General features: G+C 44.5%; 2 protein-coding genes across 33 annotated transcripts in view; both read left to right on the top strand.

Moving 5' to 3' along the window:
• Positions 1–26921, top strand: part of AMHR2 (anti-Mullerian hormone receptor type 2) — a 119874-nt gene that overhangs the window by 61951 nt on the left and 31002 nt on the right. The gene's annotated exons all lie outside the window — the stretch shown is intronic.
• On the top strand, positions 1840–26921 carry PCBP2 (poly(rC) binding protein 2). 32 transcript variants are annotated; one of them, XM_083599341.1, is made up of 15 exons: positions 1922–2246; positions 4596–4733; positions 5195–5218; positions 5314–5346; positions 5901–6017; positions 7968–8099; positions 9843–9971; positions 10813–10887; positions 12682–12768; positions 13585–13626; positions 14776–14848; positions 15213–15251; positions 16303–16355; positions 18568–18737; positions 26511–26921. In XM_083599341.1, the coding sequence occupies exons 2-15, from the start codon at positions 4665–4667 to the stop codon at positions 26545–26547; spliced, it is 1080 nt and encodes a 359-aa protein (XP_083455467.1). In that variant the 5' UTR covers positions 1922–2246; positions 4596–4664; the 3' UTR covers positions 26548–26921. The 32 variants fall into 32 exon arrangements, with proteins under 32 accessions (XP_083455470.1, XP_083455467.1, XP_083455466.1 ...); XM_083599340.1 differs by having other exon boundaries at positions 16300–16355; XM_083599343.1 differs by lacking the exon at positions 26511–26921 and adding an exon at positions 21767–23867.

The raw sequence follows: 26921 nt of genomic DNA, 5'->3' as shown, positions 1-26921 counted from the left end.
ATTTTGGGGGGCGGCTGTCAAGTCTCATGAAGACCATGGCTTGGATTATGTTTCCAAATGTCAGATTCTGCCCAAACTCATTTGTCACTGAGCAATCCCATTCAAAGCACACTGTGGGAATGTGGGTGGAATTCCAAGGTCAGTTTCAGAGAATGTGGCTTCTTGGCAGGCCTGATCCTTAGAAACACCTCTCCTTCTAAAATGTGATGACTGGTAGCCAACTTGTGCACCCTGTTCCCTAAAAGGCAGAGCTCCTGGAGATTAGCCAGAGCCTAAGCAGCAGTCACGAAATTAAAAGATGCCTGCTTCTTGGGAGAAAAGCAATGACAAACCTAGACAGCATCTTATAAAGCAGAGACATCGCCTTGCTGACAAAGGTCCGTATAGTCAAAGCTATGGTTTTCCCAGTAGTGATGTATGGAAGTGAGAGCTGGACCATAAAGAAGGCTGATCGCTGGAGAATTGATGCTTTTGAATTATGGTGCTGGAGGAGACTCTTGAGAGTCCCATGGACTGCAAGAAGATCAAACCTATCCATTCTGAAGGAAATCAGCCCTGAATGCTCACTGGAAGGACAGATCGTGAAGCTGAGGCTCCAATACTTTGGCCACCTCATGAGAAGAGAAGACTCCCTGGAAAAGACCCTGATGTTGGGAAAGATGGAGGGCACAAGGAGAAGGGGAGGACAGAAGACAAGATGGTTGGACAGTGTTCTCGAAGCTACCAGCATGAGTTTGACCAAACTGCGGGAGGCAGTGGAAGACAGGAGTGCCTGGCGTGCTCTGGTTCATGGGGTCACGAAGAGTCGGACACGACTAAACCACTAAACAACAAAGCATGTTTCAGAAGCACTGCAAGACCCATTTATTGAAGAGCTTCTTTTAATGGCTGGCGGTGGTAGATTTTTACTGTATCGTTTTATTCAGATGCTTTATGTTGTTTAAATTGCATTACCAATCTCAAACCTTTTGAGTAAGCCAGACTACATCTACACACACATACAGTTCAGATACAGTGGTACCACTTAATTCGTTTGGAGGTCCATTCTTAACCTGAAACTGTTCTTAACCTGAAGCACCACTTTAGCTAATGGGGCCTCCTGCTGCTGCTGCACCGCCGCTGCACGATTTCTGTTCTCATCCTGAAGCAAAGTTCTTAACCCGAGGTACTATTTCTGGGTTAGCAGAATCTGTAACCTGAAGCGTATGTAACCCGAGGTACCACTGTACATCACATGTGTAAAAGTCAATGGTAAAATTTGTGTGCTTTGACTAGAGACACCGTCATGGTGATGGGTGTGGAATATATGTCACAAGGGGACGTGAGTCGGTGGGGTCCCAGGTTTCCCCCTCACAAAGGCGTCCCAAAGCACATGTCCTAATGGAAGCAAAGGCACTGACAAGGGCGCCCTGGAGAACAGGGTCGGGGGCGAGGGACTCTTCTCAACCCCCAATCCGATTCCGTCCCAGCTCTTTTTGTCAGTTTACTTTGTCCTATAAAACTTAGCAGGAGCTCCTCTGAGCCACTTCTGCCCCTTCCACCTCCTCCTGGTTCCTCTCTCTCAATTATGCTGAAGTCCTGAAGGGATGTTGGGAACAGCCTTTGTATCTGCATATGCACAAGCGCAGCGCGCGAGAGATGGCTGCCTCCTTTCTTCCTCCCTCCGTCCCTTTCCTCCTCCTCTTCTCCATAGTTCCCTGCTGGAGCCACGCTGCTTTTGGAAGACTACGCACCACGCGGCCTGCAGGGGGTACCTCGCCGCTCTTTCGCTGGGCGACGCTCTAGCCAGCGCCCCCGGCTCGTTTCCAACGGCCCCCTCTCTATGGTCGGCATTGCAACGTCCGCTGGGGAAAAGACGCGCTGGCCGGAGCGCCTCTGTCGTTCCAGCGCGGAAGAGGTCTGCACGGGGGAGGAGAGGGGAGGGCTCTTATCGTTTCCGGGTCAAGGCGGGGTTGAAATCGCCCCGCTCTCCAGCTCCCCCTCCCAGACCCGCCGAGGCCGCCGCCGCAAGAGCAGCTGCCGCAGCCCCTTCCCGCTGCCCTTGCCCTCCTCCCGCCGCCGCCATCCCGCCCGCCCGCCCCGGCTCTCTCCTCCTCCCCTCCCCCCGTCCCGCTCCCTCCGCCCGCCCCGGAGACCCGCGCACCACCCGCCCTCCCTCCTCCCGCTCCCCCCCGTCCCGTCCCCTTCCCCGCCCCAGCGAGGGAGCGAACGAACGCGTGAGCGGCCGGGCCTAGCCACCCCGCCAGGTAAGGGCTTCCCACCGCCCCTCGGAAAGTACTCGTCTTTTTCCCCCCCCTCCTCCTCCCCCCCTTTCCGAATCCCCGGCCTCGAGTAGCTGCGCTCTTCCGCCAACCCTGCGCCTCGAGCCGGGCCGGGTCGCTACGCGAGCCCGAGGATGCGCTTGCGGCCTACTGCGGCCGGGTCCCACCCGAGTGCGTGTGAAGCGCCTGGAGTCGGTGGGTGGGGGGAGGGGTGGCGCTGTTGCTGCCATTTGCGTCTCGGGGAGGAGCGGGCCCCGCGTGGAACGCGGCTGGGGGGGGGGCGCGCAGTGGACTGGATGGCTGCGTGCGTGTGTATGTATGTAGTTGGGGGGGCGCTCTTGCTGCGTCACATCGAGCGGGATGTGGGCCCAGGCCTCTTGCGCGCAAGGGAGAGTGATGGCGGGGGGAGGAGGAGGAGAGGGGCGGGGATTTCTCTTTGAGCGGGGGGGGGGAGGAGGAGGAGGTTGACGCTAAGGCGGCCGGCTGTGAGTAAGAGAATGGAGGGAGGCCTGGCTCGCGGGCCCAAGCGCAAGGCCGGCGGCGGCGGCGGCGGCGACAGCAGCAGCAGCGGGCGGGCGGATCTCATGGCTGGAGCGGGCGGGGAGCGGGAGGGGTGGGGAAGGGAAAACAGGACAGTTGCGTCGTGTTATTTCAAAACGCGTCCCGCCAGCTATACAGCGCCCCCTTCTTATTTTTTTCCCCCTCCGATTCTTTTTTAGGCAGCTCTTCTCCACTGGCGGAAAGTCATTGTGAGAACTTTATAACACAGCTTTAATAATAGTATAAAAATTAAAATAGAGCCCTGTTTCTATTAAACTGCCCGGTGGAAGGAGATATATATATATATATATATATATATATATATGTATATTTAAAAAGTAGTTTTAGTATGAGGATGTGGGATTTGTTTAATATGCCCGTTCCCCTCCCCGTCGACCCCTCCACGAGTTTGAAATAGGTTTGACTCTAAACTTAGGCGGTGCAAGGTGCAGATCTGCAAGTTTATAATTGCTCGTTAGAGTGGGCGGCTTTAGGGTGGGAGATGGTTTGAGACTTTGGGGAAGGTAAAATACTGTAAATAGGAACTTCACTGGCTGGTGAAGAAAAATTGCAACTTTAGACTTCCGGTGGTTTGAGGATTGGCCTGTGTGGCTTCTTTATAAAACCAAAATCGGTTTAGGGTTGACAACCTTCCTTTCCATATATTTTAACTTAAAATCGATGACATGGTTCAAGGTGTTATTGTAGGTAGTAATCCCTGTAAATAAAATTCTTGAATATTGGAAGTTAAATGGATTAGTTGAGATAAATAAGAATTCAGGTACCAGCTTGTGCAATGTTGCAAAAACAGCAAACTATTGGTGACTTTTAAGAGTTAAGTCTTTTATTTGGATTTTTGCTTTTTTATCTTAGACTAGTGTTAAAAATTATTTTCTTAACCTGATTCATAGTTCTTTTAGAATAAAAAAGTTTTCAGCTTGGAAGTTGCTTGCTGTTATTTTTTCTCTTCATATATATGAAAGAAAGTGACTTTTATATATATGACTTTCACTTGATTTGAAAATGACTTCATGCTCTCTAATGAGTCAATTATCCCTAAGCCTACTTAAAAGGTGACTTCCTGTCACTGTTCAGTAGTATGGAAAAAACACACTACTCATGCTTAAAAGCTGTTACTTTACATGGTTAAAGTTAAGTTTCATGGCATGGGTAATGGGGTTCTTGTTACTTATAGTTGACAAAAAGAACCATCAAGTTCAGCAGCAGGCATACATCTTGTCAAATATAGACGGATTTTTTTTTAAAAAATAAATAGTGCAGATGAAGCTGTGAAAGTGACTGGGAAGTGCTTCTGCTGAAGCTATTTGTAGTTTGCTGAGCAATGGAACTGGAAACTGAAAGTGACAATTGATCTCTATCTCTCCTTCTAGCAAAGGAAGGAGGAGGTCAAGTTGTTCAAGGGGATATGTCTATTCTGTGCCATGAGCATTCAGGGGATCGTCTTTAACCAGTAGTCTCCAATGGGCATTAACACATTTGGCCACTAAGCACTACCTGACCAGTTTGTGAATAAACACATAGGAGGTGTAAACTTCTGCGCATCAACTGATTAGTGACACTAAGCACATGCAAATCTGTGGCTTTGACAACTTGTCGGTGACAGTCAACTGGGCCTATTCCTCATATTAAATCTAATGCAAGATACATGTAATGTTGAGGCCTGGAAAAAAGAACAAATACAGGACATCAAAGTGTTCAGATACTGCCAGAAAACAGTATTAATGAGTTAATTCTTGTGTGGCGACAGTACAAGATAATCTTTTTATTTTATAGGTTGATTTTCCTTCCAGCGACCAAAGATTTGACCACTTTCAAGCCTGACTTAACGGAATACAGCTCAAGATGGACACTGGTGTTATCGAAGGAGGTTTAAATGTCACACTTACTATTCGCCTACTTATGCATGGGAAGGTACTTGCTTTTCCTCATCTTGGTTGCGTCAGACTGAAACTAGGTCACAGTAAATGCCTTGGAAAACCCAGTTGTCTGATCAAATTAAAACATCAGTTTGCTCTTGGCGTACCATGTTCTTTGTAGTAGAGCGCTCAGTTAACCCCAGTGGAGAATATAATATTGTAATATGTTGGTTGGGTGTGTCTTGGAAAAACAACCAAGCTGCCTCCTTAAAATATATTTAATTAGAGATTTACAATATTTTGTGCAATCAAATATAAAGCTGCCCTGAGCACCATCTAGTAGGGATGCTTCATTCAACTTTTAAATGTCCAAATTTGCACTGTTATGCAGATGAAGGCTTGTTTGTACGTAGAGGGTGGGTATAAGCCAAATATTGTCTATACACTGAAGGGTGGGCTTATATTGGACTGTCAGAATGATTGAGAACTACATATTTCTTATGTTTTCTGTTTCAGGAGGTTGGAAGCATCATTGGGAAGGTGAGTGGTCCAGTGTAATTATTATATTCTTTCCTTAATTCAGATTAGTGACACTAATAACCAGTTTCTTTTCCCCCCTGTGTGTTTGTGTATAGAAAGGAGAATCTGTAAAGAAGATGCGTGAAGAGGTAGGTTCTTGGGGATAAGAGCAGTGAAAACAAATCAAGGGAAAGCTAAATATGGCAATAAGGGGCTCCTCACCTGGTAGAAACAATTTACTGAGACGATAGCAGTCAGTTTGAAAGATACGACGTTATTCATGCCCAGTATCAACTTGAACATAGCAATTTATGACTTTCCAAAAAAAAACAACCAACAACCAACCAGTCTTAATGGGAAGGAGTGGCAGCTATTTGTATCTCAACTTCTGAAAGCTGTGTTTATCAGTTTGGCAGTATCTCTACTAGGTACTTCTGATCTGCCTAATGCACTAAAACCTGCAGCCTTATCCTTTGCATATTTATTTGGAGTAAATCACAATAAATTGATTGAGCCTTAATTCCAAAATAAGTGTGCATAGAATGGCTGTCTTACTAGAAAATCAAACGGTGGTGGGAGGAAGAGACAGAGTTAGAAAGGGGAGTCTCCTTTGACCTGCCTTGCAGAGGGATGGGCTGAATGCCCCTTGGGGTCCCCTCCAACTCTGATTCTATAACTCCATTCCCCTCCCCCCCCCTTTTAGAGTGGTGCTCGCATTAACATCTCAGAAGGGAACTGCCCAGAACGGATTATCACTCTTGCTGGACCCACTAATGCAATTTTCAAAGCATTTGCTATGATCATTGACAAACTGGAAGAGGTATGTGACACCCCCCCCTTTTTATGGGTTGAATAATGTGTGTTCCATCTGCTGTTGTGTTGGAGGTGATGATACGGACCCATCGTTTCTGGCAGTATTGAATGTGGTTACCATCTTTACTGCAAACAATGAGAAATACAAATGGGCTTTATTTACTCATACACCACATTTTGTGGGAACATGGAATTTCAATTCTACACAGTGGACTCTAGGACTCCCTTGAGTAGAAAATTTTGGAGCATGGGGATTAATCTTGATATTTGGTAGTATAGCAATGGAATGGCTGTCTTGATTAAAACAATTTGATCGTTGCTCAAGAATATAGAGAACTTCATATATTAAAGCATTTCTCCAAGTTCGGCAAACTAGTTCACTTTTTATGTTGCTCAGTTACAAGTTTACTGCCAAATTTGGACTGGTACAATGTTCCAAATTGCAATTGGTTTTCAGTTGCCTTTCAAATTAGTAGCTTGTTGAAGGCATCATTTACTTAGGATCTTATATTTTTTGCAAAGTTCATTCGCCCTGCTGTTTCATTAGAACACTATAGGAATAAACAAAGTTTGAAGCATAAGATTGACTTTCTGGCAAGCTAAAATAAGTCTAGCAAGATGGGAAGGTACTTTTCTAGTGATATCTCTTAAAGCAAAATGCCTGTTCACTTAACCACAGCTGTATGATTTGTGGTAAGCTGTGCCTCTTTAAACTTTTGAAATTCAGTGCTTGAGCATTAGCAGAATGTCAGTAACCCGAGAACACTTTTTGCTTTCCTACCTCCCCCACAAGGTTCGAGCTTCTGTCCTTGACTTGTGAAAGATGGTGTCTTATTGCTCCTGGCATGGAGATTTGCAGCTTGCTTAACAGAATAGCTGTTGCAGCTATTGAGTTTAGATGCTTAGGCTGTGCTGTTTGTAAGGCTTACATCATAGCCAATGTATGAAAGATACTGAATATAAGCTCTGGCACTAACAGAGGGTTTTTGTTTCTTGAGTGCCAGGCCTTCATGAATGTTGTGCAGGCTTGGCTCTACTGAACCAGTTTAGAGTTGACATCTGGCTGCAGCGATTTTTTCACTTTCTTACAGTGTAGAATGATGGACAGCCTCTGGGATGCAGAGAGTATCTACTCTGTGGATTTTTGCTGGATAGGAGCTTGCTTCTAGACACCCACTATATTCATGGTTCATGCTATAAGAGAAATCTCTGGAAAAGTACATGGGGGAGTTAATTAGCTAGCCCAAGGGCACCATAAAGTATATCTCCTTATTAAGAATATAACTAAGCTTAAGAAAATTGTACATGTTCAGTTCATGCTCCCAAGGTGGCTTATTAACAATTAATGACCATGCTTTTGGCATTCTACTCATACTCCAACAAGGAGTTTATGGTGCAGGAAAATTGAGTCATCAGGATATTGTGGAAGAACAAGGTGAATTAAGCAGTTTAGCCATATTTTAAAATTTTTATCAATACAGCTTCTGGCTGTGACTATATGAGAACAGTTTCCTAAGCAGAAGCGGTTGTGAACCAGAGGTTGCCAGTGTTTTGGGGCCTGTGGGCACACTTGCAAACCGGATAAACTGTTGTGGGCACTGTATACCCATCACAACCAAGCACACAACCAAGCACATTCTATAGACTGCAATAAAATACTTCTTTCAAGCCTAATTTCAATGGGGGGAGGGGACCTAGTGAGCAGCAGGGAAGGCTACTGTCGGCACATGTGCATTTGCAGGCAGTATGTTGTGAACCCTGCTATAAACATAAGTGCTGCATAGATAACAAATTGATGGACTATAATGATGGAACAAATACTTGGACTCTTTGGTCCTCTATAAAGTGTATGCATTGCCGGAACCTCACATTTTTGGTATCTTGGGCATCTTTATTTTGAAATTTCAACCTCCATTTGAAATTTTGATAGTTGAAGTTTGTTAACTTGTGCTTTCAGGACATCAGCAGCTCAATGACCAACAGCACGGCTTCTAGCAGGCCCCCCGTCACTCTGAGACTTGTGGTACCTGCCAGCCAATGTGGCTCTCTCATTGGAAAAGGAGGCTGCAAGATCAAGGAGATAAGAGAGGTGTGTACTTAGACTTGTGAAGTTTGCGTGTGTTACAAAATGCTACTCGTTCCCTTCACCATGACCCTGCCCTGTGCCAAATGTATTGAGGTTGAATGCCACACATAGACTCTGCGTCATCCTGCTTAATACAGCCGCTTATATTTAGTGCTCATGAAACTGAGACGAAGAGCGGCTGGAGCCAAGCGCAGTGGAGTCAGGTGCTTTTTGTAAGTTTGTGTTCCCCTTTTGGTCTCCCGTCCTTTATCTCCAGGGTCAATTTATTGCCAGATAAGCGGCAGACTAAGACCTTTAAAGAAGTTGAGTTATATGCAAGGCTGGCATCTGGGATTTGTATTGACCACATTACCTAACTAATCAGTCTCTTTCCATCCCCCTTTCCAAATTAAATCCATTGGTGCTATGAATGCGAAGACATTGGAGTGTTAATACTTCAGCTACTGTATCAGCATAGAATAACTATTAATATTCACCTTTGGGGGCCCATTTAGAGCTTTTCCTCCGTGTATCTTGGTTGTGTAATATTTCTCTCAATTTGAGTCTTGGGAGAGACCTTAGTTCTATTTGATTGAAAACCCTCATTTTAAAAACAAATGGGTGCATGGGTTGAAACATTTCAGAACAATAAATATGTCTACATGGCATATTAACATTTACATAACTGAATCCTCAAAAATATAAGTTACTCTCCAAAGCATAGGAGAAGGCTACATTTTCATTATGTGCTTCAGCCCATCCATGAGTGTTTAGGGTGGAATATAATGAATTCTGATTTTTATTGCCCATTTCTGCCTCTTGCACCACTTTAAAATTGAGCTAGCCTAGAAATAGAGATTTCCTTTTAGCTATCCATTTGCAGTTGGTTTCAATTGTTTTGACTACGTACTCTGGGCAGAATGCCATGTTGGCAAGCACTCCTACTTAACGTCAGCTGCAGGCCTACAGATACCAATTGCCAGTTCAGCATTGCTGCTGTGGCAAAGTGTTACACATAGGTGAACTATTGTCTCCTAATGTTTGGCCATGGTCTCACAAACCTACACTAACCTTTCCATTTGATTAGGATTGTATCCATTATGGAGTTTGCTTTCTTTGTTCCCATCCTCCTCCGCTTAAGAGGAAAGAAGAAAGTTATTTTTGGTTGGCTTTCCGTCTTGAAGCCCTTCCATTAGTTCATTTCCTGCCTCAACCAAGGGTGCATGCCTCTCTCTTCTCCTGGATAATTCCCCCCATAGGCTTTCTTTTCAGATTTATTCCATTCCTATATCTTCCCTTTATCTAAAGCTCCTTGTTCCTAAATGCAAAATTTGCCTTTAACTACTACTGTCTTTTCCCCACCTTTGTGGAATAGAAAGTAAGTAGTGATAGGACTTGTGGGATTCTGTCCCTGTGACTGTCATACAGGATTGAATGGTCCTGTTTGATAAGTCCAGTCTTCAGTAACAATGGTGGCTGCAAAACCTTGTCTTCACCTCCTAGTTTATTTATGCAGCTTTGAGAGCAATAAATTTGTCCTCATGAAAGCTGGACTTTAGGGGCTTGTTAAGAACACTGGAAAGTATGCTGGGACAGATCTTGTGATTTCTGTAATGTAGCCATGTACTAACTTCTCATGACTAGTTCTAAATCACTTTGGAGAAGAAGCTAAGTTATTGCTATTTGTTTGTGTAATAAATCAGCTGTCCTTCTGTGAGGCCACTAAACATGAGGCTGGAAACCTGACTTGGTATTTTTAATCTTAAGAGCACGGGGGCACAGGTCCAGGTGGCTGGAGACATGTTGCCCAACTCAACTGAGAGAGCGATCACCATTGCCGGGATTCCACAGTCCATCATTGAGTGCGTCAAACAGATCTGTGTGGTCATGCTGGAGGTGAGTAATGGTGGAGTGACCTGATTTATTGTAAGATACTAGATTAAAATGAGCAAATGCACACACAGTGCACAAATAAATGAGAGAGGCTACAGAGGGATTGTTGCTAAAAGTTTTTGAGACAAGCAGAAGGGCAAAAGGAGCATTGTCACTGGATTGTGGCCAGCTGCTTTCTAGATTTGGAACAGTTGCTACAGAATTCTTATACTGACAGCTGCCTCTCCCTAGTGGTGGTGTAGTTTTGGTTTTAAGTGATGCAAAGATCACTGGATATTTTCAAAGAAACCATTGGTTCTTAGTGGGTTCATGTCCACAGTATTTCCTGGAAGAGAACCATCAGAGCCAAGTCAGTATAAAAGCAGTTTAGGCTGTCTGAAAGCAACACCTGCAGTACAACTGAAGGTGCACTTGGAGGTATCAATCCTTGATCTAATGTGAGCAGCTCACAAAAAGCTCAGATTGGTGATTACTTGATGTAACAAATAACTGCCGTCTGATTCAACCCGAGACCCTGCAAAGTGGTCTTGTGCATGCCCCTCCTTTTGTTGTAGTGGCTTGGCCTTCTGCCCACTTGCCCATGACACCTCGGCGAAGCCTGCCTTGCACGTCTAGAACCACAGATGTGAGAAAATTGTGAAGAAATCGAAATCAATGCTTTGTGTCTCGGATTTTGATGACACTACTGCCTCCACAGCAGTGCCAATCAAATGAGGAAGACTGTGAAGTGGGTAGCTCATCAGTTCAGACAGCTAATATACTGACCCATATAGCTCTGTGACAGATTCTTAACCAGAGTCTCTATAATTAACCATGTTTTTCCTCTTACTCTTTTATAATCTAGTCTCCCCCAAAGGGTGTCACCATCCCCTACCGACCCAAGCCATCCAGTTCTCCTGTCATCTTTGCAGGCGGTCAGGTAAGGGCATTCCTCTTGTTGGGCATGGGTTGGGGGCAATAATATAGTAGCCTACCAAGCTTCAACACTGCCAGCACACATCAAACCACTCTGCATGCTTTATCACCTGTGCTGCCCATCTGGCCAGCATAGTGCTACCTCTGCTGCTTTGGTTTTGTTCTTTGGAGGCTGCTTTCAAATGTTCAACAGGCTCTGAGGTCCTTTGGGAATCGTAGTCAGCAGTGTGGGTTGGGGGAGTTAGCTGGAATTTGAAATTTACTTCAGACGTAAGACCACAAGTCAGCCCACAATTTTTTCTGGCCTTCAATTTAAGACAGTGTTCAAATTAGTGGCTGATTGCAGTAGGCTTTGAATTATTCTGAACAGTTGTTCTAAAGCAGCAGGGGCTGAATAACAAGAAGGACAGGTGTTGGGAGAACTGGAATCCAGAGGATTGGGAATGTGAGGTGGAGATATGGCTGATAATCCTATGATACTGAATCCAAAATTCAGAACATTCTGGAATTACTTCCTTTTACTAGATGGTAATGACTTAAGGATGATTTAAATGCTGATTGTTAACTAAAATTTGGGGAGGACACATTAAAGAGATGCCAAATAATACTGGATCTGACTCGCTTCCCAGTGCTATTATGTAATTGCTTCCAGTACACAGAAAGGTTGGATACAGATGTGTTAAATTTTTGGTAAAACAGCGCATTGTTGCGGCCATTGCAGGATGGGACTTCAGTCTCTCAGCTTGCTGGAATCCTGTTACCGTTACCATGGATTTCATTGAAACGTGTGCTTGAGTGGGCTGTGCGAGTTCAGATAGATCCTACAAGGCATTTTAAAGTTGTAGCTGGACTTGCAGATACTTGCAACTGTTTTAGGCAGATAGATCTCACGTGAGGTTGAGGCATGAGGGTTTGAGAAGCTAAAGCCTCTCAGAACTTCATGCCCAGAAAAGACTTCTGCATAAGTATGTGGAGTGGAGTCGGAACACTCTGGGGACTTTGTCATTGGACTGCTTTTGAGCACAGTGCCTCAATGCCCACCTGAATTTTTTATTTTTATTTAAAGAAGGCTATACCAACAGTGCAGAAGCTTCAAAGTGAGTTTGGTGGGGTGAACTTAAGCAAATATTTGCAAGCCTGTCTAAGAGCCTTTTTGGCTAACGGGTGGGGTATAATTGCTGTAAATGCTGGCTGTGAAAGTGAAAAATGGCAGAGCAGAGTGTTAATGGATAGTTTCAGTCAGTAATAGAAATTTAGAGGCAGCACCTGGACAGGGCTGGCTGTAGTTCACCCAGTGCTTATACATTCACATGCCACTTATATTGGGCTATCTGGCTGATACCTCTTGCTGGGGGAAAGGTGCTGTCGTGCTCTTGTTCTTGCCTCAATCCCTTCCCTTTTCTTTCCTGCCCCATTCATATTACCTACCCTCCCAGAGGCTCTTGACAGCTTGCTAGGCAGTTAATTGGCAGTGGAAAGGCACATGGGAGGTTACTGAAGATATAGTGGCAGAACCTCACTTGCATCCTGAGGTTGGTCTTGTGGCAGGTTAGTCCTGTTATGCCTTTAGAGAGCAAGACTCCTTTTGCCTGTGCAGGCCCCCCTGCCCCTGAAGGTGCCGGCAGTTGGGAAATCTCGCATTGTCTGGTGCTACTGATGTGACATGAGTTGGAGTAAGCCAGCGTCTGTCTTTAGTACAGGTTAGCCCTTGATCAGAGTAAGTTTTATATGACTTTGGTGTTGGCGAAAGGTTTTGGATTGACAGCCCTGGAGACTGAAGTCCTCTATTTATCCACAGGACAGGTACAGCAGCGGCAGTGCAAGCTACCCCCACACCGCCCCATCAATGTGCCTCAACTCTGACCTGGAGGGACCACCTCAAGAGGTGAGAGGGGAGTTCAGTCTCCATGGCCCATTCAATCCTTGGCCTCTTTGAGACTGCCAACAAGGGTGGCAAGACTGGTGGTGGCGGCTTGTGCTGTGAACTCCTGTTCATTGGGAACTGGATTAAGGCCACCAAACACTACCTGGCAGGCCAGTAGTCAGCCCTGCAGGTGGTAACTGCTTCGTCAATTCCAACCTGGGCTGCACTCCCCCCCGCCCCTGGCCTGCAGGTGAGAGACTTGTGCCCTCAAAGCCTCACTTAGTGTTAAGCAAGTCCCCATGCAGTGAGTGCCTTGCTGGGTCCCTTCAGTAGGGTAATCCCCAGAACCATCATGTTTGGCTGCTTCTCTCTCCCTATTCTTCCAGATGCATTTCTGCCATCCAGCACCTGACTGTAGATTGTCCACTGCAGGTTCCTAGGCGTGTGGAATGATGGGGTGACTTAGTGGGATGGGGATGAACACCCAGCTGGTTCCTCTTAGCTTTAAAAGCAGTTGGAGGCATAGGAGGTCTGGTTTGGAGTATGCCTAGGGCAGGAGGGCTTGCAGCACTGTCCAATCCTCCACTACACAACAAATCTTCACCAACAACCAGCTGCTAATACTATAATCCTTTTTGTGGTGGGGACCAGTTTCCCTTCTCACACTACGCACACTAGCAAATTCAAGCAGCCCCCTTAAGAGAACTGCCTGCCTTCAGGCTCCCCACCAACAATTCTCCCCCCTCAGCTCTCTGGCTTCCTGGCTAGTTGAAATCTGTCTGTCACTGGGTGGCTGTCCAATGGTTTTTAATAGGACTGTTTTCCTCCTTTTTGTAGGCCTATACCATTCAAGGACAGTATGCCATTCCACAGCCAGATGTAAGTTTTGTTTACACTTCTTGTCTTGAAATCACCCCACTTCTCCCTTCAAAATTTCTCCATGCTTTCTCAACAAGCAGCTTTAGAAGTCTGTTTTGATTTGAAGCTGAAATCTGACCAAAAACGATCCTCAAATTTTGTTCAGCACTTCTTTGTGTAGCCAATCTTAATCTGTCCTTTTTCTGCCGGCCTGTGACACACTTGCACAGCAAAGCTTGGTACACTTTTCCAAGTTTCAGTTCCCCTCTTCCCTCCCAATTTGATGTAAAGCCCCCCAAACAAACAAAACAAAACTCCATGGTATACTGTCATTGTGGTTCTTGGTACAGGGCATAGGGCATCTTGGTGTAGTGCACTTCACCGTGGTGGTGGAGGAGAGGCTGGCCTCAGACTTCTGCTTTGCTTTTGTCTCCAAACATGATACTCTGCATCATGTATAGTCACTGTGCAGGTGTGGCTAGGAGGTGGTGGGGCTTTTGCTTGGGGTGCCTTTCCTTGGCACGCTTTCTTCTAATAAAGCCATTAGCTATCTTTGCTTGATGTAAAAGGATGTTTTTCCTTCTTTACCCAAACCTTCTGGTATTTGAGCTAGATGCAGCACTTGCAGCTTCTCAGTGAAAGATACATAGGGATTTGATCTCTGCTCATAGCATGTTTAGAACAGGCAAGGGTGGGGCTGGGGTAAGTAGGTGTAGGGGACAGAGCTAGAAAACTGCACTGTTTAATACTGGGGAGAGCATCTGACTCCATTCTGGTCACTCCTCATGATATACCTCTCCCCTCCAAATGCTTGACAGAGTCCTGCATGGTGTAGTCCCAAGCACCACTGCAAACCAGCCTCTGTGTTACTTTGCCTGTTCGTGCTTGTCTCCTAGTGTTCGTCACAATTCACTGCAGATGCCTTCTGTTGAGCCAGGGGACTCTTGAGATGGGTGTTGGCCTCACGCCCCATGGTGCTTTCCTTCTGTCTGCACCCATCTCTGCTCAGGGAAGCGCTTGCACCTTAACCCAGTTTTCCCTCTCCCAAACTCCTGCCCCAAGGGGCAGCACCTCATGCTCAGCTTGCAGTGTCTGTTTTCCTTTAAATTGTATGCTAAGCAAGTAAGCCTCCGAATTTCCTAACATCCGTCTTTCTCTCTTCCTTTCTAGCTGACCAAGCTGCACCAGTTGGCAATGCAACAGTCACACTTTCCAATGTCTCATGGCAACACTGGATTCAGTGGTATGAAAACTCATCCTTTCTTGTACAAGCTACCAGTCCAAGAGTCTTTCTTCACTTGCCTTTAGTCCAGATGCTTGGCTTAAGCGCCATTATTTTACTTATATATTAAAAAATCCACAGGTAACCATGTTGGGGTGAGGGTGGATTTCGCTGCCCTGAAATGAGATCAGATTGCTATTAGGTAGAGTCTTCATGTTGCTTTCCTTCCCTCACCCTTTCAACAGCTTTGCCAGTTACCTCTTGCCTTCCAGCTGCTGCGATCCTGACACTAGTGCCAAATTGTGTAATAGTTTGTCTTGTGGCTGAAAGCCTGATAGGGCTTCAGCTAGGACCATCACACTTACTGTCCCTTGTATCTTGACAGGCGTTGAATCCAGCTCTCCAGATGTGAAAGGCTATTGGGGTAATGACTGAAAAAAACAAACAAACCTGTAGTTAACTCTATTGTGTGTTAATACTGGTGGGAGATTCTTTCCCAGGCAGCAAATTCTGCTAACCCATATAGTACAAAGGAACTGCAAAGTAGTGTTAGGTGCAAAGGCCAGGCTTATTAAACCTTCCTTCTCTTGTGAAGAAATCTAGCTGGAAACTGTTGGAGAGCAGGGCATAATAGAATGAATGAAGTGTCTTATTTCTCATTTAGTAACCATTTCGTTTGCTTGTGAAGGTGGTAGGTCAACCACAAGTGTTTCTATAAACAGCTACACTGGACCAATAAAACTAAAGGTTGGACCATGCTTTTTGTGGCATTACCCTTTCTCCATTTTGGTCAGTGCAAATGTGTTCTTCCACTTCTTGCGATGCTTTTGAAGCAAGAAGAACATTGACATACAACTATAAGGCACAAATGGGAAGATGAGAATGCATATTTGTTTGGGGGTCTGTCTTTGTTGCAGCTTTGTAGGACTCTGTAAAAAGGTCATCCTGGCTCATTTGTTCTTTCTTTATTTGAACAGAGTCACTACTTTACCCCCCACCCTGGCCGAATAAAAAACATTCTGTTGGTGCTTGCCTTATAGCCAGAGGGTAGAGTTTACTATTGTGCTGTGGCGTATATCGCAGCAGAGCAATCATTGCAACTTTTAAGACAGAATGATCTCCCCTCTCCCCATGCATTGCTCTGGGGGTTATTCCCACCCCCCTGGCCAATTTCAGGGGTATATGCAGATGAGGGGGGAGAAGCCCCATTGCTCAAGGGGAATCCCTCGTGCATGGCTTGTGCTGACGGGGCTCATTAGGTGAAACCTGCCAATTGATTTTAACCCTGGTGCTTAGGAAGAGGGGCTTGGATTTAACATCTTGCATCTCGCTCTTCTCCTGTTTGAGAAACTCTTCAGGTTAGCAGTTTTTCCTGCCGCAAATGCTAGCCTGACCGGTCTGGCCTCTGTTCAGTGCCCGCCCCCCTTGCAGGGCCTTTCATTAAACTGGTCTCGATCTCTTTTGTGTCTCAGCAGGTTTGGATGCATCAGCTCAAACTACTTCTCATGAACTCACCATTCCAAATGATGTAAGTATTTTTCAGAGATGCAGAATTCTAGGAAATGGTGGCTTGCAGATGGGACAGAGCTGCAACTTTCAGATGGGCCTAGGCTCCGGCGCTGCCTCCAAGAGTCCTGCGGCAGGGAGTTACAGCACTGTTCCTGTCCTACGCTCTGGACAGCTGCCCTCCACGTGGAGGGACAAAGCAGAGTTCACAGCACTGCCACAGGTGGCAAGGAAAAGGCAATTGGACTGTAATACCATAATGGGGACTCCCAGGCTACTGCCTCTTCTGTTTTGAAGGAAGGTCTTGGGTTAAGATTCCTGACTGTAACCTGAAATGAGAGAGAACTTTTGTACTTTCTCATTGCAGTTGCACAGGTTAATTGAAACAGGTGGAGGGATGCAGGATGTGCAGCCCATCACAGGGCGCCATGTGGATTCTTGTGTGGTGAAATCTTGAAGCATGCAAATACATAGAAAACTGGGTGCAACCAAATCTGATGCAGCTGGCAGCAGTGCATGGGCCTCTCTGTGCTCTTGGGAGAGCATCGCAGATGAGAACAATTGAGACAATACAATGGTCTGTTAGATTTTTGCAGGCAGTTTCATGGGGTGACTTCAGGCCACCACAGAGCTATCACCTGCTGAAGCTGGCCAGTCTGTTTGGCTAACCCAGAAGTAGCCCAACAAAAGGCTCGAGTGCCTATTTGGACCTTAGTGAATTTGTGCTCTGCTTGCACAGATTTACTTTGTGGGTGGTTATACCACCAAGCTTTGTTTACAAGCAAGGTTTTAGGTTCTGTTCTCTGTGGGTAATATTGTTATGGCAGTCTGTAGAGCAGAAGGTAGTCTGGGAGTCTAGCGACTGCTGGGAGTGTTGTGAAGCATGTAAGGTTTCGCTTTCTCTAAAAAGAGACTTCCATTTTAACAAAAGTGCATTTTATATATTTGTTAAATTTGTAAGCCACCCTATACCTGTAGATTTCAGGGTGGTTCACCACATAAAATTACAATATAAAAAACACAAAATACATAATAAAAAATAAGAACAAAGCAAATCAATAATCCTTCCTCCTACAAGGGAAGGAGGAGTGTTTTCACCTGGTGCCCAAATGTGTATAATGTGTTTGATGTGTATAATGAAGGCACCAGCCAAACCTCTCTGGGGAAGTATTCCCCAAACGGAGCCACTGCAGAAAAGGCCTGTTCTTTTGTTGCCACCCTCTGGATCTCTCTTGGAGGAGACACATGAAGAAGGGCCTCGGGAGGATGTCTGGGTCCGAGTAGGTTCATATGGAAGGAGATATGTACTTGGAATTAAGACTTTAAAGAGATCCTGAGTATAGATTTGACTTCTAAAATTTAGGTATTTGTGGATGACTGGGGATTCTAGTAAAGAAAAAAGAATGCTATAGGGAACAGTCTTAATAGGTGAACTTCAGCTCCAGAAAAGGGACTTTCACAAGTTGTTCCTATAACAAACAAAAGTTGGAGAAGTCAAGACAAACTTGATCTTAGACAGGCAACTGAATTTTTTTAAGAGTTTTAAGTTTGATTCCCCTCCACATTTTTAGGTACTGTGGAGATAAAATGTTTCCTAAGCATAAAGGGAACTTGACCAGACTGATGATTCTTTTCTTGGTCTGCAGTCATGATTTTGGATGGTCTCTCAGATTTCATCTAAAATGAGTGTTTTCACCTTTTCCAGAGCAAGCGGACTGACAAATTCAGATTGGCCACAAATAATAGTATCCAGAGTGTCTTAGTGGTGCAAAGCTTGTTTTCAGTATGCTCACATGTTTTCAGTACAGCTGCATCAAGGATAGAGAAAGAACAATTGCAGTAGAAGCCTTTCAATTTGCCTTTCATTCAGAGTCTAATGTGTGGAAATCTTGAGGTTCACAGAGAACAAGCATGTGAGCATAGTGTCTGCAATATGAGATAATATATAAAGAGTTGTCTGAATAGTTCATCAGTATAAATGACTCTTGCATAGATTGGCACACAGATACTATGTTTCTTTGGAAATAACCTGAAGTATCATTCTTGAGTTAACAAATGTTTACCTGATAGTGAAAGCACAGAAGTAGGCATATGCTAATCAGATAATGAGTTGGAATTTAAATAGCTTCCCAGAAGTTAGGCCTGTACTTGACCTGAAAAGAGAGTAGCAGGACAAAATGATTATTTTGGAATCCTAAGCTCCATTTTGACCATTATCAACTTTCGTTTCTCAGCTGATTGGATGCATCATTGGGCGTCAAGGCGCCAAGATCAATGAGATTCGCCAGATGTCTGGGGCGCAGATCAAAATTGCCAATCCAGTGGAAGGATCTACTGACAGGCAGGTTACCATAACTGGATCTGCAGCCAGCATTAGCCTGGCTCAATATCTAATTAATGTCAGGTAAGTCTATTCAAATGGCATGCTGCTTGGTAATGCATGTATGAGTTGGCAGAACTGGGGAACGTGAAAGATGACTAAAATCAGGGCAACATTTTGAAAAAGGCTGTTTCTCTGAGCTGAAATAGAACAAAACCACCTTTTTTCTTCCCACTTCCCTGGTGCAAAAGCAGCCTGTGCACCAGACCTCTCCATTGACCTTCTAGTAGGTGGTATGGAGGAAGGAGAATAGAAATAAATGGGATATGCAACACTCATTCCTTGGCAGCGCTTAGGCTTTTTACTAGAATATTTCTGGTTGGTGACAGAGCCAACCAATATTGCTTCTTGAAAGTCCTGTGTCTACATCAAGGTAGACTAAACTGGAGTCTTGCTGCTAAGCTGAGCCTGTACAAAAATAAGATGCTTAACTGTTCCTTAAAAAAAAACAGAAAACAGCTGGTGCCTTTTTTGAGATCTGGAAGCTATGCAGCCCAGTTTACTGTAGTTAATAGAGGAAAGGGAAGAATTGGGACTGCCCCAGGGGTGGAGCTTTCTGCACTGCAAAGGCTGCAGCAGCTCCCTTTCTCCCTGAGTACTCTTGCTAGCAGCAAAACCCTCAGCTACGGGCTGCAGCAGTTCTCTGCAGCAAACAGTGGCTGCTCCTTGGGCCCTGTCCTTAAAAAGCCTACTTGGCAAGAGGCCCTCTGCAGCTTTTGAGCAGATCAGATGATCTCATAAGGCAAAAGTGAAAGCATCAGCTTAATGGAGAGCATTGACTTCAATAATTAAAAACCCAGGCATGAGCAGCTGGCATTTCATGTCCTAGATTTCTTCCCTCTCTTTCCAACGTAGCTAAAGTGTTCATTGCAGAATGACAGGTTAATGATTAGAATCTATGGGTTAGCTTCTGGCTCCAATGTAAGTGCCTTCCTTCTGTAATGTAGCAAAGTTAGGCTTGCCTGTGAGCTTTCAGCTCTCTAAACTGCCCACTAATGAGTTAATGCATTGCAGGGGGCTGGATTAGATGACCCCTTGGGTACCTTCTAACTCTGCAATTCAATGATTGGCTAATAGCAAAACACAACATTTGTACAAGTAGGTGCTCTCCCAAATACGTACCTGCTATGATTTTTAAAGCAACACTGCTACATTTTCCTTGATCCTTTGCCCTGAGGAAGTTGAGAGCACCTCAATTTTCAAAGAAGTGGCCATTTGGGATGCTCAGGAAATAGTTGATTTCAGGTTAGTTCCCCAGCTGTACCAGTCAGAAACTAGGAAGTTTCTGCCACCAAATTTGAAGTTCTGTGCAGCATTCAGTGACTTGCTGCTTACAGATAGTCAGTTTCTGCAGTTGAGAATTCCTTCTTGGAGGTGCACAGACACAGTATTTTTGCATTGTGGTGGCAAGCTGCAACCCGTTAGCTATACATTGGTTGATATATTATGGCCTGCAAGAAAGAAGACTGCTATGTAAGCGGCTAGAAGACACTTGGAAAAAATTGTGTGTAAGAGAGATTGCTAATAGGTACTCCTCCATTCTGAAATCCTTAAGGGCTTAGGGTATTTTTATAGTGTCTAAAAGCCTAAATGCTGTACATAAAACAGGTAAAAAGAGTTTGCTTGCAAAGTTACAGTATAAAATATTGAGGGGAAGGGAACTGCTATATAAACAGCCATCCTTAGAGTTTCACATTCTGTCATGCTGACCAACTGTCCTTCAAATCCTGTCTACTTGATGTGAACTGCTAAATGTATTTTGCAAGAATCCCAGGTTGTCAAGGCTGGTTTAAGCTAGGAGGACCAGTCATTTCAAACACCAGATTCTGGAGCGTATAGGTCTCAAGATGGGGATAGAGTGTGGGTCATTTTGATGATACTGCTGCTTGTGTTCAGCTCTTACTGGGCTGCATGTTACTGGTGTAACATTGGTTAAAATTCATTCAGTTCAGAAACTCATTTAAGAACAGTGGTCATAACTGTTTCCAACTACTGTATCTCAGTGTTCCGGGCATTCCAAGAATTCTTTTGCCAATTTTCAGTGGAGCAACTCAAGTGCTCTGTTGAAGCTTAATCCCATGAACAAATGAAATTGTGGAAGATTGCTCCTGAAATTGCTATTCAAATAAAATACATGGCTCTTTTCTTTAGAAGCAGCCTACATTTCCACTTGCTGTAGTTCAGTATGCAGGAAAACCTAACAGAGAACCACAATGTTGTATCTGAAAAAAGAGATGTGCCTACCACCTGCAAGCTCTTCCTTATTCTAACACAAATAAAGCCTTCCCTTGGGTGTTTGGCTTGTTTTAATTCATTTTTTGAACCATTTTTTAAAACAAAAATTATCCTCTGGCTAGATGAGGAATAGCCTCCCCTGCTGTTTATTGACTGTAAGGATGTAGAAAACTGGATTGTGTTAAAACCTCTGACAGTTGCACAAAGGGTTTGTTCATTAAGACTTCCCTGATAATTACGGCAACCTTGGAGTGGAACACAATGCACTGTTAGAATTCGTTTGCTACCTAAATGCATGTTTTGAATACTGGCAGGAGCTACAGCCTGCCTGCATTAAATCTGAAGGGACAGCTGCATGGGCAAGGGAGGGAGGGAGGGAGAGTGGTGTGTTGCAAGATATTGTCAGGAACAGATAGAATTTCAGCTACATTAGGTTTAGTGGCAGTTCTCTGCAGCTTCAACAAAATGTGTGTTGTAGTTCAGTATTGAAGCAACCAAGTTTCTGCTTATGGAATTGAGGAAATCAAAACCTGGGGCTATTATTCATAATGGGATTGGAACTGTTGTGTAGGCTGGGATTTTTGTTTTGTTTTGAGGGTGGGGTGGGGAAGTTATTAGTGCACCATGGTACACCTAAGAGAATGTTGAGATTCCCTTGCAGTCAGCATTCTCTCCCATCCCACCTTTCTTCTGGCTATGCTGTTTCCAAAGCTTCCCAGATTAGTTTCATGCTATTTAAGCTGTTTGTGTCCTGTGCTTTTTGTGTGGTGTTCCCATCCACCCACCCGTATTTTTGTTCCTTTTTTCCTCTGTTACAGTTTAGAAAGCGCTAAACCCTCCTCCCAGGCAGCCTCCGTCACGATCCCCGACCACCTCAGCATCAACCTCTCTCAACCCTCCACCCCTTCTTCTTCTTCCTCCTCCACCACCACCCCCTCGCTTGCGACAGCGGGGGTCTCCGACGCACCCTCCAGCCTCCCCAACCCTCTTCCGACCGCCCCCTGTGTCTCCAGTCTGCTTGGCATGAAACCCGTCCCTCTCCTGGCTCTAAATGTTGTGTCTGCTGCTAAGGGTGCCTCCACCACCTCAGCTGTGCCATGTGTTACTAACAAACTGAAAACGGAAAAACAGAGATTCTCTCCTTACTGAGTGTCTGCTTGTGGCCTTAGAGGAACAGCAGATTGCTTTTCAGCAATGGGGATCCCATAGAGGAGACTTGGAAGAGCTTTTTTAAAAACTTCAAAAGAAAAGTGAGCTTTGTGATTCCTTTAGGATGGAGTTTCTTTTTGCTGGCAACCTCCACTAGGTCAAAGACAATTGAGCAAGTGTATTAATCAGTTTGAGTCCAGTAGTGATCTTGATTATGTAGCTTGTAGCTGTTGCTTTAGTAGTTTTGTTTGCATTGTTACATGGAATAAGGTGGGTGGGGAGGGAGCTGGGTGGGCAGGGAATGCTAGGGTCCGTTAACAAGATAACTCACTTGCAATTCCTTGGTTTAAGCTGTGCAAAGAGGCTACTTTGGCCAAACCTGTCTCAATGTCTGTCCTTTGTAATAAAGCTGTCATGGTGAGAACATGCACAGATGTGCCTGAATTGGGACCGAACTCTGACCACAAGCTGGTTGAATCCGACATTGCACCCCCAGGCTAAACTCTTTTTTTTTTTTTTTTTTTTTTTGAAAATTATCTACACTACTGCACTGCACTAACACCATTATTAAGTATATAAACTTCCCTATGGAGGCTCTGATACCTAATACACAATTGTGAGGGTATGAGCTGTAATGGTGCTGGGGGCGGGTTCAGACCCTGAATACTATTCCTGCTCTTGTACAAACTGCCACTTGCCAGTGTACACAACTCACCTGCTCAGTAGAACAAGTAATATTCTTTGTGTGCACACCCTTCCCATGTAAAAAAACTGCAGCAGGCCTTTAAAAAGCTTGCGTGATTCTGATGCCCATCTTTCTCCACACCCAAGACTTTTATTAGCCGCTTAAGAGAGTGAGAGAACCTGGAGCGACATATACGCTGTAATGAACAGCTGTGACAATGCTGCGGGTGTTGCTTTCCTTTATGGCATCTTCTAAAATAGCACTTGAAACCTGTTCAGCTTTCTGATACTTAGTCCTTAGAGGTGGATATTTCAGATACCTAGAGATGTGGTTTTAGAAGCCCCTGTCTCCTGATGGCAATACAGGCCATCTGAATGGATGTTCCCTCCCTGGCGCATGTATTCTGTATTGAGAGGTGATAATCTATAGAGGCTGGGTAGTTGGCTTCACTTGTTCTGGTATTTCAACTTGGGCTTTTGAGGCCAACAGCTGCCTGTTTCCTCCACTAAAGGCTATTTAAAAGCCGTGTGGGAAAACTGGGTAGACAAAACAGATAATGCAGCGGGATGACATGCTCTTGTGTTGAGCATAGTACGTGTTCATTCTTTCTGTCTGCACCTAAATTCACTTGAACTTTAGCCTGGGGTTGTCACATGAACACTACAGACACTTCCTTTTTTTGAGCTCTCTTAGTCTTTCCAAAAACATAATAATTCAGGCAACATTGAATAAGAAACGGTGACAGCTGGAACTGCTAAGAATCTTGTGTTATCCTTTGTATTAAAAGAAAGTTACTAGAACAAGTTTGAAATGATGACTGATGGCTTGATTCTGGGGCTGCACTAGTTAACTCTTTGCATCCAGGGAGCTGGGAGGGCCTGGCCTTATCCTATCATAGGGGACGGGGAGGCCATCAACTGGCTGACTTAATGCAGTTCTGTCAAACCCTTTTTCCTTGAGTAGCAGAAGTCTTTTTTAGTACTTTGTTTCTGCAGTTTGACTTTCACAATTGTAACTTTTTTTAAAAAAACTGTTCTGCTCTGTAGTGTAACCACATAAAGTAAAAATTGTCCACTCTTAACCAAGTTTTTGGGCTGGCCGTCTTGTTTTATAGTGTTCTGTAGAGGCTGAATTAATGGGCTTTAATTTGTTCTCGACTAGCAAGTCTGGTTATGTGTTGTCCAAAAGCTATTTGTTCATGCAGCACTACCACTAGCCAATGGGGTTGACGATATGGAGCACCAAGTGGTGGGAAATTGAGATCAGAGCTTCGTTCATGTTCCCTTTTTCTATCCAGCTGGCATCCATGTGGGCCTGTAATAACCTTTAATTTCTATTAGCTCTAAGTTGAGGTAGGCAAAAGATGTTCCACTGTCAATTTTTATTATAGCAGAGGTACACTAAGCATATATTACTGAACTGGTTTCCCAAGAATCCTATGAATGGTGTGTCCACTCTTGACATCTTTTAGAATCTTGCCCTTGCCTCCCGTAAATTTTCACTCCCATGTGCAAATGGTTGCTGGGGGATATTGCAGAGCAGATCTGCTTCCAAGGTTTGGGGCCCTTTCAGAGAAATGCAAATAAGTTGATCTCCAGCAGAGACTCATTCAGTGAGCCTCTGAAACAAGCTGCTCTCTGTGTCAACCTGATTACTTTTGTAGCCTCATCCATGGGTTCATGACATGTCCATTTCTTGCAGCAGAAATCTTATGTTATAACTTGATTTGCTAGTATCTTGCTTCAAGACACATCGAGTAAACACTATTTGCAGACACAATGTTGGGCTCTATGTGTTCGCTTTCTAGTGCTCCCAGTAAAATTGTCATTCTAAAAGAACCTTACGTAAATTTCTCCCGGATTGGCAGAATCTATGCCCTTACCCCAAGATACTCCTACACAGTGAGGGCCAACTGCAAAGGTTTGGTTACCTTATCTAGTTGAGAGATGTTGACTGTAGGCCATCACAGCACACAGCGCACATGCTTCTCTGCCCTGAAATGGGCATAATTGGCATTGAGGAAAGGTGGTTTTCTTCCAGCTCCACTTAACAAACCCCCTTCCCCCTGTTCTTTACAGGCAAGGGGTCAGAGAATCTATATATTTAACTCTGGTCATGCTGCTAAAAGCCAGACAATACAAATGCACAAATACTGGTTCATGGGGAATAGAGTACCACACCTTTTCTCTTAATTTGAGGAAAATGTCTTTGCTCATTCATATCTGCAGTTTTTGCAAAACTACACTTTGAGGATATGTGTGGGGTGGTGAGTCCTGCAGACTCCCTTCTCAGTTCTAGAAGAACAGCCTACAAGCCAAACTGCAATACAACAAACTGCACAAACTTTTCCCATCATAAGCTATTCTTATTGCACCCTTGAATGGTTCTACCCTGCCCATTGGACTGTCAGTTTCAGCTCTTTGGGGCTTCTTGGTAGTCTTTCACATTCTAAAAGAAGCAGAAGAATATTTAAATGATCCGGCCACGTGGGCAGGGTCTGATCATGAGGGTCTTTCACACCGATAGTGGCACAATTCTTTGGGAAAGACCTGCACAATTTGGCTGCACCCGTGGGGTTGGATCATCTAAAATATTCTCGCAGCAATGGAGTAGCTGCTTGTGGATGCGCGCACACCTTGCAGAGCTAGGAGAACCTATAGAAAGGGCAGCTAGTTTGCCTTGGAACATAAAAGGTAAGTTTCTCATAGCTTGGCTCCACCTCTTGGATAAGATCTCAAGTTCTTAGATAACTTGAATTGGTTGAATTGTAGTTGGGCCTTGAATGTTATTGAACATTGGTTTCTGTAGGCCCTTGTGGGGGTCAGCTTGCAACAGTCCAAATGTGGGAAGGGGTGCTAGTGGAAGTCCTCCTTTAAAGAACCAGGGTATTTATGCAATCCCCTCCCCCTGCCCATCCCATCAGCAATGTACAAAAATGTGCCTTTGTGTTAATGCTGGAGTAGCAAATTGATTGCTGAAGCAAATGTTAGGTCCTCTTAAGCACTGCTTATTTAAAGCTTCGTGAGCAGTGAACTCATTTGATCAGAGTGACGTGGCTTAGAATATGGTAAAACTTCATAGGCTGAATAAAATAACAGTGGCTTTGGGCTTTAATCATCAGGCAACTGTAAAAGTTGTCTGATTTATAAATTGAACCAACTCTGGCTTGCCTTTTTTATGATCTGACTCTGGTTAATTCTTGCCTGCTAACCATGGATCTTAATTGCCTAACCATTGCATACGTTTTGGTGGCTTCCTTCAAGAACAAGACACTCAGACACACAAGGCAAACTGAGCCACAGCTTGCATGCTAGCAGCAACAGAGGCCACTATGGTGTGCCTACTGCTAACAAAGCTCTGAGTGAGAGGAGTTCTGGCGACTGCCTGGCCCAGCAGGAAAGCAACATTCAGGAGCCACTGAACATTTAGGACCATCTAAAATTTACTGCAGCCGCACATACTTTGAGGATAATATATTCCTTCTGGGCATCTTAAATGACAAAGGGGCCTTCCAGCCCACTGCTGATCTACAGCTGCTTCTATATTGCCTGGCATGGCATGGGCTGTGCGGGGCATTGGTCTGCGAGTGATGTGGGAACCAAAGGGTTTTGTTCTGGCTTTTGATTATATCATACGTTTGGGGTTTAAAATATTTGTAGTACGACTGGGTAGGATTTTCTCTTAACAGAATTTTTTTAAAAGGCCTTTAACCTTTGTTCTCGTTGTAGGCTTTCTTCGGAGACTGGTGGAATGGGAAGCAGCTAGGACAATGCAACCGCCTCACTCATTACCCGTTTCTGCTGTTCATCCCCATGATCCATCTGTGTAGTTTCTGAGCAGTCAGCGATTCCAGGTTTTAACTAGTTTGTAAATTTTCAGTTCTACATGCTTTACCCATCCACTCATGATTTTTTTTTTTAATTGCAGCATTTTAATTCCTTTTCTCTGTTCAGCTGTTAAAATGCTGATTCATATTTTAGTTTATAAGCTTCTCCCCCTTTCTTGGCTCATGAAGTTTTTCTGTTATGTCATGAGATGTAAGAGTGGAATTAATACATTTCAGTTTAGTTCTGTAATGTCAGAAATTTTTCAAAAAAATAAAAAGATGGACTGGAGCTTTTTTCCTTGTGAATAGAAAA

Source organism: Podarcis filfolensis (assembly GCF_964270895.1).
Source record: "Podarcis filfolensis genome assembly, chromosome: 2".
NCBI lineage: Eukaryota > Metazoa > Chordata > Lepidosauria > Squamata > Lacertidae > Podarcis > Podarcis filfolensis.
Note: the sequence above shows the minus strand (reverse complement) of the source record. Positions and strands in the feature narration are given on the sequence as shown.